Source organism: Pimephales promelas, chromosome 23, assembly GCF_988280905.1.
Source record: "Pimephales promelas chromosome 23, fPimPro1.hap1.1, whole genome shotgun sequence".
Taxonomy (NCBI): domain Eukaryota; kingdom Metazoa; phylum Chordata; class Actinopteri; order Cypriniformes; family Leuciscidae; genus Pimephales; species Pimephales promelas.
Genome location: NC_142791.1, coordinates 21,185,097 through 21,203,327, shown reverse-complemented (window position 1 = coordinate 21,203,327; position 18,231 = coordinate 21,185,097). Strand labels below are relative to the sequence as shown.

Sequence of the window (18,231 nt, the reverse complement as noted above, 5' to 3'; positions counted from 1 at the left end):
CTGGGCTAGTTACGTGCTATCAAAGTTTTGCCGCAAGACAGAGCCATTAAGTGTACGCACTGACACGAGAGAAGTATGTATCAGCTCGACTTAGTTAGGGGAATAACAGTTTAATATGAAAAAGCGGTGGAGTATCCCTTTAAGCTTTTCGAATCTATCTTTCACCAGACTAATTGCAAGTTTGCTAAATCAATACCTAAATACCTAATAAAGAGACCATGTGTATTTAAAAAATAAGTATGGTCAATTTTCCTTATTAACTTTATGTCACGGTGTAGGCAGGCAGAAGGACAGGCTAGTGTTAATTTTACCAGCCATTTTTAAATTTAGTTTCAGTTTTAGTCCAGTTTCAGCATCGCTTGTTAGTTTTCATCACATTTAGTCGACATCATCCCATTTTTATTTAGTCTAGTTTTAGTCGACTATAAGTCGAGCATTTTAGTCTTTATTTTAGTCCAAGAAAACATAATTTTATTCGTTTAGTTTTAGTCAAAATAAACTGTCAACATTTTAGTCTAGTTTTAGTCAGGTCATCATTTTAACCTTTTACTTTGTTGTCAGCAGATAATATTAAACATTTCCTAAAATTATTTCACATTTCAACATTTTCTTTCATCTTTTTGATAAAAAACACAATTTTAAGGAACACATGCAGACATGGAAGATGTACTGACAATATTTTCATATTTATTTTGAACATTGTTAAGGTTCAAAGACACAAACACAAATGCTTGCATTAAAACAAATAAAATAGACCTGACAAAGGAAACAAATAAATAAAATAAAGTGTATTATGAACTTAACACAAGTGCTGGCTGTTTAAAGCTAGTTCACATAGAATAAAAAAATAAATAGATTTGAGGTCAATGTTGTGAAAAAAAAAAAAAACTCCAACTGATACAACAAAAGTGCTTTCCTGCCAGCTAGTTCACAAAAGGTACAGTATTTAAGGCGAAACAAGGCATAGCTTGCTAGAACGTATGAAATCTTTTTAAAGCGTCTGTCTGCTTTAATCAAATTTAACTGCCCGGCCAGTATAACATATCTAAGTTAGCATAAATTTAACTTCACATACAATTCTATCAACAAGTGGCTACGGTCGCTACGTGCTAAGAAGCTAACGTAACATAGCCAGCCTGGATACTAAATGCTATGAAAGTTAGCCATCATTAGTTAGTTTATCATTGTAACAAAATGTGTCGATATATCACGTCTCTTCTTTCTCACGAGCCCCGTGCAAAGCATGTTTTACTTTTAACCTGTCGCCGCCGCCTCACCGTGAATCCAGCTCCTGTCTGCTCCGTGTTGTGTAGGCTACTCTGACTGACTGTGCCCGCCCGCTCCAGGTTTGAAAGTGGGTGTGTGGCGGAAGAGCTGACGAGGAGGAGGCAGAGGAGGAGCCAGTATTTGACAAAACCATATCATATAATAATATGTAATTTTCGTCTCGTCTTTGTTCGTAAACTAAAATGTCCATAGATTTTAGCCCAGTCTTTATTTACCGAACTGCATTTTCGTCTCGTCTTTATTAGTCTACGAAAATTATTTCTGATTTACTCCTAGTTATTGTTTATTAGTGGGGATTTTAGTCTCGTCTAGTTTTCGTTCGGTGAAAAATGTGCGTTGACGAAAATATTTTCGTTTAGTTTTCGTTAACGAAATTAACACTAGGACAGGCTGAGTCCAGGTTCAAATGAAGACAATATATATTTAATTCTGAGTACAGGCAGGAAGACGGGGTACACAGCGTAACATCAAACATTGACCAACAAACAGACTGAAGGAGGGAGAACTAAATACACAGAGGAATCAAACAATAATGATGTGAAGACAGGTGATACTGATGAACAAGACGAGGAACAGGTGGCTGATGAGGGAGTGAGTTCAGAAGTGGAGACAAGAGGATCCTGGGAAGTGTAGTGCTGATGACAAGACAGGACGGTGCAGACGAAGACTGTGACAGAACTCCCCCCTCCCGGGAGGCGTGACCTCACGCCGCATAACAGAGGAAGGAGGGGGGACGAACTGGGGGCTGGGCGGGGCGTGGCCAGGGCGGAGCAGGCTGAGGGCGTGGCCAGGGCGGAGCAGGCTGAGGGCGTGGCCAGGGCGGAGCAGGCTGAGGGCGTGGCCAGGGTGAAGCAGGCTGAGGGCGAGACCAGGGCGGAGCAGGCTGAGGGCGAGACCAGGGCGGAGCCGATGGAGGGAGGACCCCTGGTGGAGCCGATGGAATCGGGGCTGACAACACCAGGGGGCCGACTGACAGGGGCGGAGCAGATGGGAGAGGAGACCAGGGTGAAGCAGAGGGACAGATGACATATGGTGCTGAGGAGGGACCGAGGGACCATGGTGACACCGCAGGCTCAGGTGACGGAAGTGACGACAGGGGCACAGAGGGACACGGTGAGGTCAGAGGGAGTGAGGGCTGACGGGTGACTGGAGGGAGTGAGGAGTCCGACAGAACTGGGGGGGTGACATGACGGGGCGGAGCCAGAGGAAGGAAGTCCCAAGGTGAAGGGAGGATGACGAGGGAGCGAAGGGAGTCCGGAGGGTCGAGGGAGCCTGGCCGAGCTGGTGGACTGAGGGGCCATGGAGGAGCTGAGGGAGGTAGGAGCCACGGGGGAGCCAATAGGACCGGGGGCCGAGGAAGTGTCCAGATGGAGGAGGTGTGAGGCGAAGGCCGGGGATCCAACGACCCAGCTGGGTCAGGGGAGCTGGCAGACGGAAGGGCTGACGGCTGCGTGACGGGAGGAGGTGGGAGAGGGAGGCTGGGTGGGATCCTGGTCTCGGGCTCTGGCTGGACGGTCTCTGGGGCTGGCTGGACGGTCTCTGGGGCTGGCTGGACGGTCTCTGGCGCAGGCTGGACGGTCTCTGGCGCAGGCTGGACGGTCTCTGGCGCAGGCTGGACGGTCTCTGGCGCAGGCTGGACGGTCTCTGGCGCTGGCTGGACGGTCTCTGGCGCTGGCTGGACGGTCTCTGGCGCTGGCTGGACGGTCTCTGGCGCTGGCTGGACGGTCTCTGGCGCTGGCTGGACGGTCTCTGGCGCTGGCTGGACGGTCTCTGGCGCTGGCTGGACGGTCTCTGGCGCTGGCTGGACGGTCTCTGGCGCTGGCTGGACGGTCTCTGGGGCGGGCTGGACGGTCTCTGGGGCGGGCTGGACGGTCTCTGGGGCGGGCTGGACGGGGCTGGACGGGACCAGCGAAGAAGAGAGCTCGGGCTCTGAGAGGCTAGACGGAACTAGCGGAGAGGGGATGATGGCAGGTGTGGTGATGATGGTGGGTGTGTGTGGTTGAGTGGTGCTGTCATCTTCAGCCTCACCAACGGTGAAGGCTGACCCACTCAACCACAACACATGGTCCAGGTATTCGGCGAAGGTTCCTGGAAACGCTGCTGCTGGGGCTTGCTGGTACAGATGATCGTCCAAACCCAACCAAAAGACTGACTTTAGGACGTCATCTGACCAACTTACCCCAGCAGAGAGCTCCAGGAACCTGCCGACATACTCCTCAGATGAGCATCCGTCTTGAAATAGGTTGAGGGTGGTGAGAGCTGGGGTGAGGAGAAGTCCCATGCTGTCAAGGTTTTGGTCGGTCAATCTGTCACGGTGTAGGCAGGCAGAAGGACAGGCTGAGTCCAGGTTCAAATGAAGACAATATATATTTAATTCTGAGTACAGGCAGGAAGACGGGGTACACAGCGTAACATCAAACATTGACCGACAAACACAGACTGAAGGAGGGAGAACTAAATACACAGAGGAATCAAACAATAATGATGTGAAGACAGGTGATACTGATGAACAAGACGAGGAACAGGTGGCTGATGAGGGAGTGAGTTCAGAAGTGGAGACAAGAGGATCCTGGGAAGTGTAGTGCTGATGACAAGACAGGACGGTGCAGACGAAGACTGTGACACTTTAATGTATGCTTGTTTTGTAAAAAAAACCCAAAAAAGAACAGAAGGTATAAGACTGTTTAATTAACCTTATTCGAGGCTTTTATTCAATATATAATTATGACCTCAATCGAGGGTCTTTTTCCCGTACTGTACAGTGAGATGGGTTCTTTGTTCTTTCAGGCAATGGGCTGTCTGCTCTATAAAATCTGTTTCTTCACATTGCCCTTTGGTGAGAGTCAGGTGGCCATTTGTGATGGCAACTTCACCATTCCAGACAATTCCCGCTACTCACAGGATATGCACCGTCTCATCCGTAAGTATCTTGTCTGTCGCTGCTCGCGTCTCGTACCAGGTGTGTTTCCATCTCACCACTGGCTCAGTATGGCTGTGGGTCTCACTTGAAAGGGCCAAAACTGAAATTTTGTCATCATTTATTCACCCTCAAGTGCTTTCTTTCTTCTGTGGAGCACAAATGGAGAATATTCAAAGAAAATCCTAGTCATTAATTAAATGTTATGGAAGTCACATAGTAGCTTTGTGTAAAGAACAGAGTGAAATGGAAGTCAAAATACACAAAATATCTTCCCTTCTTTTGTAGATATTTAAACTCAAAGGCATGGCAACATTGATGTCAATGTTGTTTACTTAGGGGGAACAGTGGCGGTTCTACTCTGAATTACACCCAGGGCGAGACCCCCTTCGAGCGCCCCCCCCCCAATAAAAAAACAACAACAACCCAAAAATAAAATCACATACCGTTCATTTGAAAAACACAGTTAATAGAATCCAGTTATTTTGCTAGATTAATCTAACTTTAAAGAGAGGAAGCAACCATTAGCGCATTGGTTATTGCCTTAAATTATATGCATGGCACAATTTTAGTTATGGCTTGTTAAACAATATTTGTCACGAAATGGAGTTTTTAAAAGTAAAAGGGTCTGAGAGATACTTTAGTAACACAATACTTATCTCTTATCTCTTAAATAATTTTGAACAGCTCTTATATTAAACACTATCCAAACTGTTATAGACCTAAAATAGCTTTTGTAGCCCTATGTCACTCTTAAAATGTTAGAATGTTAGAAAATAGAAAATTGTACTTTGCATATAGGCTACTGTAAAAACACAAAGTTGATCATTATGTAAATTATTTTCATTTCATGAATATAGTGACCAACATGATCACATACACAAAAAGCCTAATACACAATCAATTCACCAAGTTAATAACATTAAAGATTTGTTTTAAAGGAGTGTCTTTTATCTTACCTACTAAACTTAAAAAAAGGTTAACACAAAAAGAGATTTTATAAAAATATGTACCTCATATTTCAGCATTCAATCATCTCTATATAAAGAATGAGTCAATAAAGATACATTCCTGACATTTATAATGCACAGTAGCTTATCTTTTATTATTAATGGTAAAATTCGGACCGATTTGCCCATGGCTGTCGTTGCTATACAACCATGCACTAAGCTCTCCACAATGACAAAGAAGTTTTAGTAGCTAATGTATTTCCACTACAGAAAAACGCTTGCTGAAGCTCTGCTAAAAGATTTTTTTATGGAGAAGAGAAAAAACACCCAAGTGTTTGGGTGCACGAGCACTCCCATACTGAAAAGTTTATGAGCGCGCCTCCCGCGAGCGCATAATGAGCGCTCTTCCCGTGCACCTAATCGACTATTTGAAATAACGACCTCGAGCGCGCAAAAGACGCGATACGTGAACTAATCAAGAGACCCCCTTGACATCGCTTCTGTGCACGGCACCTTCTCAGCAATTAGGGGCGCCATTGCCAATAATTGAATCGAAATGGTAAAAAAATAGAAAACCTTCGAGGCACAGAGGATTTTTTTAACTGCTCGTGCCGCCCCCCATGTGACATGAAGAAATGCCGCCCCGGGCGACTGCCCGGTTCGCCCGTGCCTAGAACCGCTACTGAGGGGGAAAATGATAGTGTTTGGCTTTTCAGTGGTGTCAACATGCCATTTTATTGTCTATATGGCTACGTTCAGACTGTCAGTCCAAATCAGATCAGATTTAGCAAGTGTGAACGGCAAAAAATCACAAGAAATTGAATTTTTATATAACCATTTCGAGCTACATGCATATGTGTATTACATGTATTACAAGCTACATGCGTATATCTGGAAATCCGTTTCATTCTGAATTATCAAATCAGATTTTGCGTAGTTTATGTGACTTTTTCAAGCTTCGTAAAATGTAAGCATCAGACGTTGTTATAGGAACATGCTGAAAGTTGCTGCAGAAACAAGGTTATGTTGTTGCAAAGTGCTGGACGAGCAGAAAATAACAATATTAAGGAGACATGTTTTGAGACCGGTGGAGACAACAGCATAAAATAAAGCGGCACAAACCAGCCTCCTACGTTTCTGCCTCTGCCCCAGAAGACGCACATTGTCATGTTAAATAAGACAACATCTGTATTGCAAAGTCCTCTATGTTTCGAGTGATGGTGTTGTTTTTATTTTTGGCGTATGCCTTGCAATGCAATGGTATTGCCATAGCAACAGATGCAGATATTCCGGAATACGCAAGAGTGGCATAGACATTAATCGGATCTGAAAGGTTGCTATACACAATGTGGATGTCAATAATTTTAGATCATATTCCAATTGGGAACAGATAATAAAATTTGGACAAAGTGTGACCGTAGCATAAGAGAGTCCATTTTAGAGCTTTAATGAAGTGAAAATTTTAATACAGGTCAGGAAAAGTTCATTTACTCCCCCTCATGTCGTTCCAAACCTGTATGACTTTTTTTTCTTCTAATAAACATAACATATTTTTTTTTTTACAGTTTCGGTTTCCCATTGACTTGGTTTGGAACAACATGTTCATGAGTAAATGATGAGTTAAAAATTTTGGGTTTCAATTTGATTTACATTTTCAATTTAAATGTCAGTCTGTTGCTCACACAAATCAGTCACATACTTTGAGTCATTTAGGATCTTTACTGCCCATAACATGAAAAAGATTGGTATGGGAAAAAAAACTACTCCTTTTGTGTTTTATAGATGTACAAATGGGTTTTGAACAACTTGATAGTGAGTAAATGATGAGGACTTTCTAAATTTTGGATGTTCTATTCCTTCAACTTATTCTATTTATTAACGCTTATACCGATCATCCTCTTTTTTTTCCCTTTGTCACCATGTGACACTCTCTCTCTTCCTCCCACTCTCCCTCCTCTTTACCTCTCTTTGTGGTGGTGATTTTATCAGGGTACATGCTGGAACCAGACCCTGAAAAGAGGCCTGACATTTATCAGGTGTCCTATTTTGCTTTCAAACTGGGCCGGCGGGACTGCCCTGTCCTAAACGTTAAGGTTAGTCTCTTTCCTTCCTCTCCTCCAGGGTTACTCTCGACCTGTTGTTGGGTCAGCACTTTTACCTCTGGGATCAGTTGTTGGATTGGGTGCTTGTGTGCGTCAGCCTGCAGAAATGCCTAAAATCATAAAAACAAAACTAATCTGAAATATGTCCCCCTAGAATTCTCCCATTCCTGCTAAACTTCCTGAGCCAATCAGAGCGAGCGAAGCAGCCGCGAAGAAGAGCCAAACACAGACTAAGGCGAGGTACGTGTCCAGAGGCTTCATAGTGCTTTATGGTCTGTGAATTTGAACTGGTCTCATTTGTCTGTTTTTGTCCCGTAGACTTACAGACCCCATTCCCACCACTGAAACTTCCATCACCCCACGCCAGCGGCCCAAAGCAGCACAGTCCCAGTCTCAGGCACTAGGAGGCATCCTGCCCATCCAGCCTGCTGCCCTGACCCCACGCAAGAGAGCCAACTTACCCGCCGGAGCCGCCCAGCCAATAGGTACAAATATGATGAAATATTGATTACAGTTCCTTGTGTATTAGCACAAAATAAGCTTAAGGCAAACTGTAGTTTTAACATGAACACAAAATCCCATTCATGAAATACTTACTATTCAGAATGTGAAGGAGAATGTTGAGCTGGGTGATGTTGAGAAGTGCTATTGTTGTGTAGTGTTTAGATATAGCCAACAGAAGCAGAGAAAATAATTACATTTTGAGGATTTAGTAAAAAAAAAAAAAATGGCAACATTAGTATTTATGATATATATTTTTGTTATTAACAAATTTATAATAAACACAAAAAATATTAGTATTAAGTAAAAATATTAATATTAGTAAAATATTAGTGTCATTATTAATTAACATAACATTTTATCATTATCTTTATAGAAATATCAAAATACATATATTGATATACAGTGGGGCCAAAAAGTATATAGTCAGCAACTGATTGTGCAAGTTCTCCTACTTAGAATAATGAGAGAGGTCTGTAATTTTCATCATAGTTACACTTCAACTATGAGAGACAAAATGTAAAAAAATAATAATAATAATAATCCAGGAAATCACATTGTAGGATTTTTAAAGAATTTATTTGTAAATTATGGAGTTGTATACATCTAAATGCATTTTGTTCTCTTTCACTTTTTTGTAAAATTTAAAATCCTAATAAAAATACTTCTAAAAAAGAAAAAAGAAAATAAGTATTTGGTTACCCACAAACCAGCAAGATTTCTGGCTCTCACAGACCTGTAACTTCTTCTTTAAGAAGCTCTTCTGTCCTCCACTCGTTACCTGTATTATTGACACCTGTTTGAACCCGTTATCGGTATACAAGACACCTGTCCACAGCCTCAAACAGTCACACTCCAAACTCAACCATGGCCAAGACCAAAGAGCTGTTGAAGGGGACCAGGAAGAAAATTGTAGACCTGCACGTATTGGCTGGGAAGAGTGAATCTACAATAGGCAAGCAGCTTGGTGTGAAAAAATCAACTGTGGGAGCAATTGTAAGAAAATGGAAGACATACAAGACCACTGATAATCTCCCTCTATCATTTTGCTGGAGAGCATATGGATTATCCAGAAGAGGATTGGGAGAATATCAGATGAAACCAAAATAGGATTTTATGGTAAACTCAACTCGTCGTGTATGGGGGAAGAAGAATGCAGAGTTGTATCTCAAGAACACCATTCCTACTGTGAAGCATGGGGGAGGAAACATCATGCTTTGGGGCTGTTTTTCTGCGAAGGGGACAGGAAAACTGAACTGTGTTGAGGGAAGAATGAACAGGGCCATGCATCATGAGATTTTAAAGGGCACCTATTATGACCCTTTTTACAAGATGTAATATTGGTCTCGGGTGTCCCCAGAATGTATTTGTGAAGTTTCAGCTCAAAATACCCCACAGTTAATTTATTATTATAACATTTTTTGAAAATGTCATTTTTGGGGCCTGTTTAAAAATGAGCTGTTTTGGTGTATACGACCTTAAATGTAAATGAGCTGCATATCCCCACCCTGCCTTTGGATGAGGGCGTAACTTAATACCTATGGCATGGTTATGGTTATTTAATACATTTATGTACTTATAGAGTTGTAATCGCATCCCTTTTGCAATTATGGATGTGCAAAACGCACACACAGACACACACAAACACTAAGGCTGGTGCAATTTTTTGAAACTACATACACGTAACTGTGATAAAGTTTGCTACGTACAAGCGAAGTTACATTTATGCGAGGGACCTGTTGCGTCATGTTTACTTGTCATTAAGGTGCTTCTGTAGCAAATGTGAGAAGATGTCTAACTTACAGAACAACAACATATATGCAGTTTTTAATACAATGTCTTTAAATATATATATATATACGTATATATATATATATATATATATATATTTATAAACATGTGGTTACACACTATACAAATAAGGTTTAAATTATATACACTACGGTGGCTGAGAGAGCTCACCTCGCTGCAACCTGATGAAGACGCATGCAAATACAAAAAAACGTGTGCAAATATAAAAACGCATGCAAATACAAAAAAAAAACATCCGCAAATTAAGAAAAACATCTTCATCAGTTCCACAACACACGTGTGCTCCAAGTACTCACAACACAACCAAATACAGAAACACGCTAAAAACGTTCACAACACCACAAAATACAGAAACACGCTGCCAATAACACGGCCCACAACGGATATGTTTCCGGGGAACCAAATAAGTGACGGACCCGACTGGGATGTGGTCATAGCATACACAGGACGTGCTTACAGCAAAAAACCTTTATTGACAAGAAGTCAAAGCCTATATTTTTTTTATAAATAAACTATACTATTAAAATAATATTGTATATATAAATAATATTATAATATTATATTTTTTATATAGTTCGTCTATACTCCTTGCTTACTCAAAATTCTACTTTATTTTATTTAATTTCTTTTGACTTTCCCCCCGCAAAACACAGAGATTCAAATTATTATGACATACAACTTGTGTACAATATACAACATGTGTTAACAATATGTTCAATGTCATCACAATACAAATGAGAAAAGAACAATGTTCTGAAAACTAAACTAAATAAATAAAAAAAGATCTAGAAGAACATGAAGGCAAGATATTAATCTATACATCAGTTACACTATACAAATAGTTTCATTTTATGTTTAAATTTTCATAAGAAAAGTTTCCTAAAAATATTAGGTAATGTATGGCACTGCCATACAGATATATAAAATGGATATTTTAACAGATTTTTATAAAGTAAAAATAAAAAATAAATAATTTATTTGCAACCGTTATGTTAATCATTATATTTCTGTCGTCAGAACAGCTATACAGCTGATGGACAAAGTGCTGCGTTGTCATAGGAACATCCTAGGTAAAAATAATTACATTACGTTGTCTGTTGTTGCTCCCTTCATCAAGTTCCAAACGGCTACATAAATGACACACTAGTGTCATGCTCTCGCCAAATTCCCACTTGAAGAGCTTTGCCGTCTGCCCTTTGAAGGGAGTAGAGCATAGGGAAGCTCACGAGCAATAAGCAAGTCCCAGTTGGGTCTGTCACTTATTTGGTTCCCCGGAAACATTTCCGTTGTGCTCTGTGTTACTTGTAGCGTTTCTGTATTTGGTTGTGTTGTGCGGTTTTGCAGCGCGTTTTGTGTATTTGGTTGTGTTGTGAGTACTTGGAGCACACGTGTGTTGTGGAACTGATGAAGATGTTTTTCTTAATTTGCGGATGTTTTTTTTGTATTTGCATGCTTTTTTATATTTGCACACGTTTTTTTGTATTTGCATGCGTCTTCTTTAGGTTGTAACACGTTGAACTCTCCCGGCCACCGTAATACACAGACATCCTACGACGACAACAACTTTAGACGCATTTGTTGTTGAATTGGCTGAAATCGACTGAAAAGACTATTTGCTCAAAAATCATAAAATACACTTACTGGAGGTGACGGTTGATCGCAAAAAGTAGACGACGATCCACACATGAGGATTAACTTTTAAAGGGTCACTTCACCCATTTGCATTAAGCTTTGTATCTTTAGAAACCCAGTCATATTTTTCAATGGTCATGGTTTATTCCCTTATTTTCCCCTGAGATGGGAGAAATAAGGATTTAAGTGTATTACTTCCTGCTTATCGTGACGTAAAAATCGTCATTTTGCGTCACGATAAGCAGGAAGTCATATTTCATTAAATTCTTTTAGACTACAAACATCATTATTCCAGGGTGTGGGACCCACTCACCCAACAGGCCTATAACAGATCAGTGGGTGGGACTTCACTTGCAGAAACTGAAATCAATATCCGCCATCTTGTTTGGAAGCTAAGCTAACTAGCACTTTGGAGATAGTAATTTATGACAATGACGGAAGAAACTAAACATGATATGGAAAAAGAGGATTTTGAAGTTCTGCTGCTCGGATCCGATGTTCGTGGCTATCTTTACGAGTCGCAGTATAGTGAAGAGCAGCTGAGGCTGATGGAGGAGCAGGAGGCGGCTGCCTGTTGGTCGAGAAGCCCGGACTGGGTACTGTACTCTCGCTGCGTGCTACGGCCTACGGACACAAAGTCCGTTTGCTGCAGAGAATTTCAACGATGGCAATTTCTACTTGAGGAAATCTCTGAATCAGACGAGCACACGGACGTTTGTGTTCATTACCACCAAATAGTCTTTGTTATCACTCACGCCACCGGCCTCGCGCAACGCGCTGTCCTCGCCCTCGATCGTCCTGCACGCCACAGCCAACTAGACATTTTGTGTGAAATGAATTTCAAACTCCGGTGACAGCTAATGTTAGCCTTGTAGATGGAAGAGTGAATTCTCTGTTTGCGCTGTTCTGGATTAGTGGGTGTGGCTTCTGGAGCTGTGCAATGCGGTGCATTGTGGGACCTGTAGTCTTTTAATACAAATGTGCCCCTTGGTTATTTTCTCTCTTTTCTCGGTCAAGAGGGCACCAAATAAAAAAATTCTTTTACATTTCGACTACATATATGATCCACTTTCAATAAAGACTAATGTTGCAATGGGTGAAATGCTCTTTTAAGCCACAACAACAGGATTAACCCACGACAGAACATTTATGTTTCCAAGAGACATTACTGGCTGTCGTTGAAACAATGGAGGATGGTGTACAGATCACCGAGGGCGAGGTCTATGCCACAACCACACTGTCAATCAAACCTCTCGCTCAATTCTACGTCACAAAGCACTAAATCTTAGAACAACTCGTTCTGAGAAAGTGCATATGATTTATTGAGATTGTAAAAAAAAACACTGGGTGGATTTTTATCATTCTTGGGTGGTTTTGCTCATACACTGCCAACTCACATTTATGTTAAAACACCATGTAAAAGTTTTTTTCATAATAGGTGCCCTTTAAGCCAAAACCTCCTTCCATCAGTGAGAGCCTTGAAGATGAAACATGGCTGGATCTTCCAGCATGACAATGTCAATGATCCTAAACACACCGCCCGGGCAACGAAGGAGTGGCTCCGTAAAAACCATTTCAAGGTCCTGGAGTGGCCTAGCCTGTCTCCAGACCTCAACCCCATAGAAAATTTGTGGAGGGAGTTGAAAGTCTGTGTTGCCCAGCGACAGCCCCGAAACATCACTGCTCTAGAGGAGATCTGCATGGATGAATGGGCCAAAATACCAGCTACAGTGTGTGCAAACCTGGTGAAGACTTGCAGGAAACATTTGACCTCTGTCATTTCCAACAGAGGTTATGTTACAAAGTATTGAGTTGAACTTTTGTTATTGACCAAATACTTATTTTCCACCATAATTTACAAATAAATTCTTTAACCCTCAATCGGGTCATGGGGTCTATCTATACGACCACAATCGAATTTTACCTAATAATAGAATTTTCCCTTCATCTCAGTGGAATAAGATTTTGTGACTTTTCATACATTATCTATCTATACACAAAAACTGGGCTTGATTCGGTTTTTCTGAAGGTATGTAAAACAAATGTTTACATTTCTGGTCTTCGGGGTCAATATTGAACCACATTGAAATGAATGGGAAATGTGAAAAAAAACTAAATATATTTTCTTCATGTGTCAAAAAAACGAATACGGCATAAATCTGACATTTTTTACACAGATCTGAAGGCCTAGACCTAGAGCATAAATGCATTGTATCATAAAAAAATCTCCAAAAACACAGCATTAATGAATAGATGAGAAGTAAACAAAAAAAAAGGATATATTATTTCTATTATTAAGAATGTATATTTTTTTGTACAATTACTCAGTCAATTGTTGGGGTCATATAGACCCCGAAGCCCAGAAGTGTAAACAGGAAACGAAGACCATTTGAAGGGTAAAAATCCTACAATGTGATTTCCTGGATTTTTATTTATTTTTTTTAATTTTGTCTCTCATAGTTAAAGTGTACCTAACGATGAAAATTACAGACCTCTCTCATTATTCTAAGTAGGAGAACTTGCACCATCAGTGGCTGACTAAATACTTTTTGGCCCCAATGTGTTTCAAAATGCACCAAATCCATCCAATAACTCCACACAATTGTTCTCTTTGTTTTCTAGCTGTCAGTGTGAACTTGGCTCAGCCAGCGGCAGCTCTTCAGTCTCAAAAAGCCCTGGCATCTCCTGCCCCTCAGCATAAAACGGTGAGTGTTTTTACTTTGTCTATATTTCACTTCACTAATACAATCCCACAATGCACAGCTCTTTTTAATTGCATAATACATTTATAAAAGAATGTTATAAATTAGTATGTCATTGTTACAAATAACAAGAAAGCAGGTTTGAAGGAATGGAGAACAATAGCTATGTAATATTTTTCTATTTGAACTTTATTGCATTTAATTCCATGGAAGAATGTGTAATTTCTGTGCATCTAATGTCACCAAGTATGACTGCAAAAATGTCTGATTTCCAAAAGGTTTTGTGAACTTTTTCATCTTGCATTGGTAGGACAAACACATAGCCCTGCCTCAAACTCACACTATTGTGTGAGAGATGGCAGAGATGCCAATCTTATTGCTTGTGTTTTCTCATCTACATATTTGTTTGAAGTCCTACGAAAGCAGTGGAGAGTAGTGAAGTTTAGATAAAAAGAAATAAGAGTCAGCTCTATGACGTCTTTTCTTGGCATCTCACAATTTAATTCTTTTCAATGACTATTCCATCCAGTAGATTGCATGCATTAAATGAAACCTACAGTCTGGGGGTGTGAAGGTCACATTTATAGTTTGCATGATGGTATAGTTGTCTGGTGCATGTCTTTGTGCCAGCCCGTGCAGCCGATCTCCATCATAGCAGCGGCTGCAGCAGGAGGAGGGGGCGTTCCAGTAGCAGCGAGTCACCCTGCGCCTCCGAAAGCTGTAGCCACTCCTCCTCCATCTAGCCCTGCGCCGCCCACCGCACCGGCGCGCAGCGCCCGTCGTAAGCAGACGCCAGCGGCTCAGCAGCAGCCCATGCCCGTCCAGCCCACTACCACTCAGCCAGCTGGTGCCCCGCTTCCAGCCCAGACAGAGCCCACTGTCCAGCAGCCAGCACCTCAATCCCAGATGAGCCCAGAGAATGCAGAGGAGAGGGTAATACCTCCATCCTGTGCATGCTGCTCTGTCCTGTCTTGTCAAAGAGCTGGCAGACTCCCTCTCACTGTTGAAGCACCTCATTCGTCATCCATTGTTTTGCATGCATTCATCCCTGGTTTATTTTGGATCAGCGTAGATGGTTTTGATTGTTTCTGTGACAGATGTTTGTTCATTTTGTTTTATTTGCTCTTAAGTGTCTGAAGACTGCGATGTTTTTTGTTAAAACAATACGTTTTGTTGAAGTTAAAATTAAATGGTGTTTATGCTTCATTTACTCTGCATTCAAATCTGATTTGTTTGTAATGAAAATGAATGATGAAATCAGCCATTTGTTCAGACAGTGTAGTAAATATATATAAATGTAATTTATTCCTCTGATGCCTAAGCTGAATTTTCAAAAGCCATTTCTCCTTCTCATGATCCTTCAGAAATCATTCTTATATGCTGAGTTTGTTCTTAAGAAACATTTATTATCAAAGTTGAAATCAGTTGCTGCTTAATATTTTTGTTGTGAAAACTGATACTTTTTCTAGGATTCTTTGGCGAATAAAAGTTTAAAGGAACAACATTTGTTTAAAATCTTTTGTGACCTTAAAAATGTCTTTACTGTCACTTTTGGTCAATCTAATGCATCCTTGCTGAATAAAAGTATTAAGTTTGTTAAAAAAAAAAAAAGAAGAAGAAAAAGTCTTACAGACAACCTTTTGAATGGTAGTATAGCTCTAATGGAACATGTAAATGAGTAAATTTTTAAATTTCCAAACCACAAAGAGATGTGTTTTCAGATTGGGTTTATAAAATATCTTTTTTTCTACTACTACAAATTATTTTGAGTCTGATATGCCAATGTTTACTACCTGTCTGAATTTTATTAATCTTGCTATATATAAGTCATTTTGGATGTCATCTGTTTGTATTTTTCTTTTATATCTGTATTCACTGACGCTTGATCAATCACCTTTTCATTTTGTTTTTAACTTTTTAACCATTTCGCTGTATTTCAATTTAATTTGCATGTCACACTCTAATTTATCTGTATTTTATGAGTTCTTAGTTGCTTCATCCTCTTGTCTTTTCTCCTCAGCCTGTGGTCCCTGGCCTGTCTCAGACTCCTCCATCGTCCCCGAGGACGGCCCAGAAGGCGGGGCACAGGCGCATCCAGAGTGATGTCACACACAGTGCTATGTTCGGAGTGCCTGTCAGCCAGTCCACTCAGCAGCTGCAGGCGGCCACAGCAGAAGCCAGCCTTAACAAGTCAAAGTGAGAAATCAAACCTATAAATATAGAATGGAATGTGACACTGCCATTATACAGCCTACATAATCAAGAAGAAGTGTTCTGACACCATCAAACCTACTTGAACTAACATATGAACACTTCTTTCATTGTTCGGGCACAATTAGGTCAGCCAGTGCCACCCCTTCCAACTCTCCCCAGTCCTCCCAGCAGAGTGTGTACCAACCTGCCCAGCAAGGCAGCGTTTCTGTCCCCCAAGCTCCTGCTTCAGCCGCTAGCCTGACAAGCCCCCCGGTCCAGCCTACCTGGAATCCCTTCGGAGACGACAATTTCTCCAAACTCACGGCTGAGGATCTGCTCAACAAAGACTTCACCAAGCTAGCTGATGGTAACTTTGCTTGTTCACACACTTTGCAGAATGTTTACTTTACATCTAAATTAGCTTTCTGATAGATTCATCCAAAAATGCTCTCCTTCCACATTTTCCAAAAGTTTTTTTGTAGGCCTACACACTGAAATGTCTAAAAATGCCAAAATCTTGTTACTGTGCATGTGTAAAACGTAAGAAAAACTTAGCGATGATACAGACAGACCAAACATAACACATTGTTATGTTGTTATTTCGGCACAATCATTTTATTAGCAAAATATCCAACCATTTACTGGTGCATCCAGTTTGCACTCAGTCGCCATTCTATGGTCTAAAATGCAATTGCTCTTGTGTTTTGTATAGTACATTTTCTGTAATCTTTGCAAGAATGTAATGAAGATTGTACAAAGTAACATTTATCTTTAACAACACTGTGAAAATGAATAGCACAGAGCAGAGCAGTCACAAACCAGTGTAAACAGAGATATCTATCTGTGCAATATGCATGACTAAACATGCTTCATCCATTTCAAATACCGTTTTCCGATTTATCCACTTAGGAGAGTTTCTTACAAAAAGAAAGTGTTTTCAAATGGAGCTAAATTTTGTGTGGATTTAGCCAAAGTGTTTTTGCTGTTTGCAGAACCTGTTGAACCTATGATTTCTGCTACTGAGAGTCTTATTCCCGACCTGGAGGCTGCAGAACCTGCTCCTCCACCTCCCGGTAGGTGTACCATCAGCCCTAATCTGATGTTCCACTCTTAAGGAAATTTGATTGACTTGAACTAGCATAGCAAAAATGAATCACTGCAAATCCCCCAAGTCCCTAATCCACTGCAAATCCCCTTAATAGTGGCATCTTTGCTTCTTGTTCCGTACGTGTGAGAGTGCCAGTCCCTCTCTTTATTTCGTTACCATTCCTGGCCTCTTTTGCTAAATGTCAGCACATGCTCAGTATATCTAGAGGGAGTCAAATTGGTCTCTAGAATCAGCAGGGAACTCCTATTAAGATGAAACACTCCAGTACGATGTGCTCTTTCAATCACATCCCTCCACTTACCTCAGAATCCCTGCTGAGCTGCTTGGCAGTGTCTGTGTGCTTCTTCTATTCACGCAATGCTTAGCATTTAATGACTCCCATTGATGTCAAGCTCTTCTTGACTACCTTATGTTTCTTTCTCTGCTCTCATACAGTTGAAAGACCTGCTGACATTCTTGGCTTGGAACCGGGAACTGGTTTTCTAGCTGTTCCAGGTAATGCAGGACCATGCCAGCTGTACTTACCTTAGTACTCATCACACACATGCAGTTATCACAATACCAAATACCTATTCTGTTGAAGGTTTGTGATGCACAACAAACCTGTACTGGTTTGTATATATATATATTTTTTAAAATGAACAAATTAATACTGACACACAGTCTTTAGGCTTTTTCTAATCATTTTTAAGTAAACTCTCAATAATATTTTTTATTTATTTATTTTTTTATTGACAACAATCAACTCACATTCACATAACACAGCCAACATATATATATATATATATATATATATATATATATATATATATATATATATATATGATAAAAAGAATGAATAACATCAGTAGATCATAGGCAAAACCTGATGACAGCATCAATTCGTCCAGTTACAGTTATAATTGTTTTTGGAGATATGTTATAAAAGGACGTCGTCACATGACAGTGAACTTAGGCCCGGGGCACTTTAAGTTAAAGGGATAGTTTACTTTGAAATTCATTTTTGATATGTTTTAGCTTACCTCAA

The 18,231-nt window shown here is 40.7% G+C and overlaps 1 protein-coding gene across 5 annotated transcripts in view; it reads left to right on the top strand.

Annotated features, from left to right (window-relative positions):
* Positions 1-18,231, top strand: part of aak1b (AP2 associated kinase 1b) — a 97,662-nt gene that overhangs the window by 20,932 nt on the left and 58,499 nt on the right. For 4 of the 5 annotated variants that reach the window (XM_089126270.1, XM_039664387.2, XM_039664386.2 and 1 more), the window contains exons 7-16: positions 4,075-4,207; positions 7,144-7,247; positions 7,411-7,496; positions 7,575-7,741; positions 13,824-13,906; positions 14,534-14,836; positions 15,924-16,099; positions 16,243-16,463; positions 17,089-17,169; positions 17,640-17,699. In XM_089126270.1, coding sequence (XP_088982396.1) covers positions 4,075-4,207; positions 7,144-7,247; positions 7,411-7,496; positions 7,575-7,741; positions 13,824-13,906; positions 14,534-14,836; positions 15,924-16,099; positions 16,243-16,463; positions 17,089-17,169; positions 17,640-17,699 — 1,414 coding nt within the window. The remainder of the gene's footprint in view (positions 1-4,074; positions 4,208-7,143; positions 7,248-7,410; positions 7,497-7,574; positions 7,742-13,823; positions 13,907-14,533; positions 14,837-15,923; positions 16,100-16,242; positions 16,464-17,088; positions 17,170-17,639; positions 17,700-18,231) is intronic. The other variant, XM_039664388.2, reaches the window with a different exon arrangement.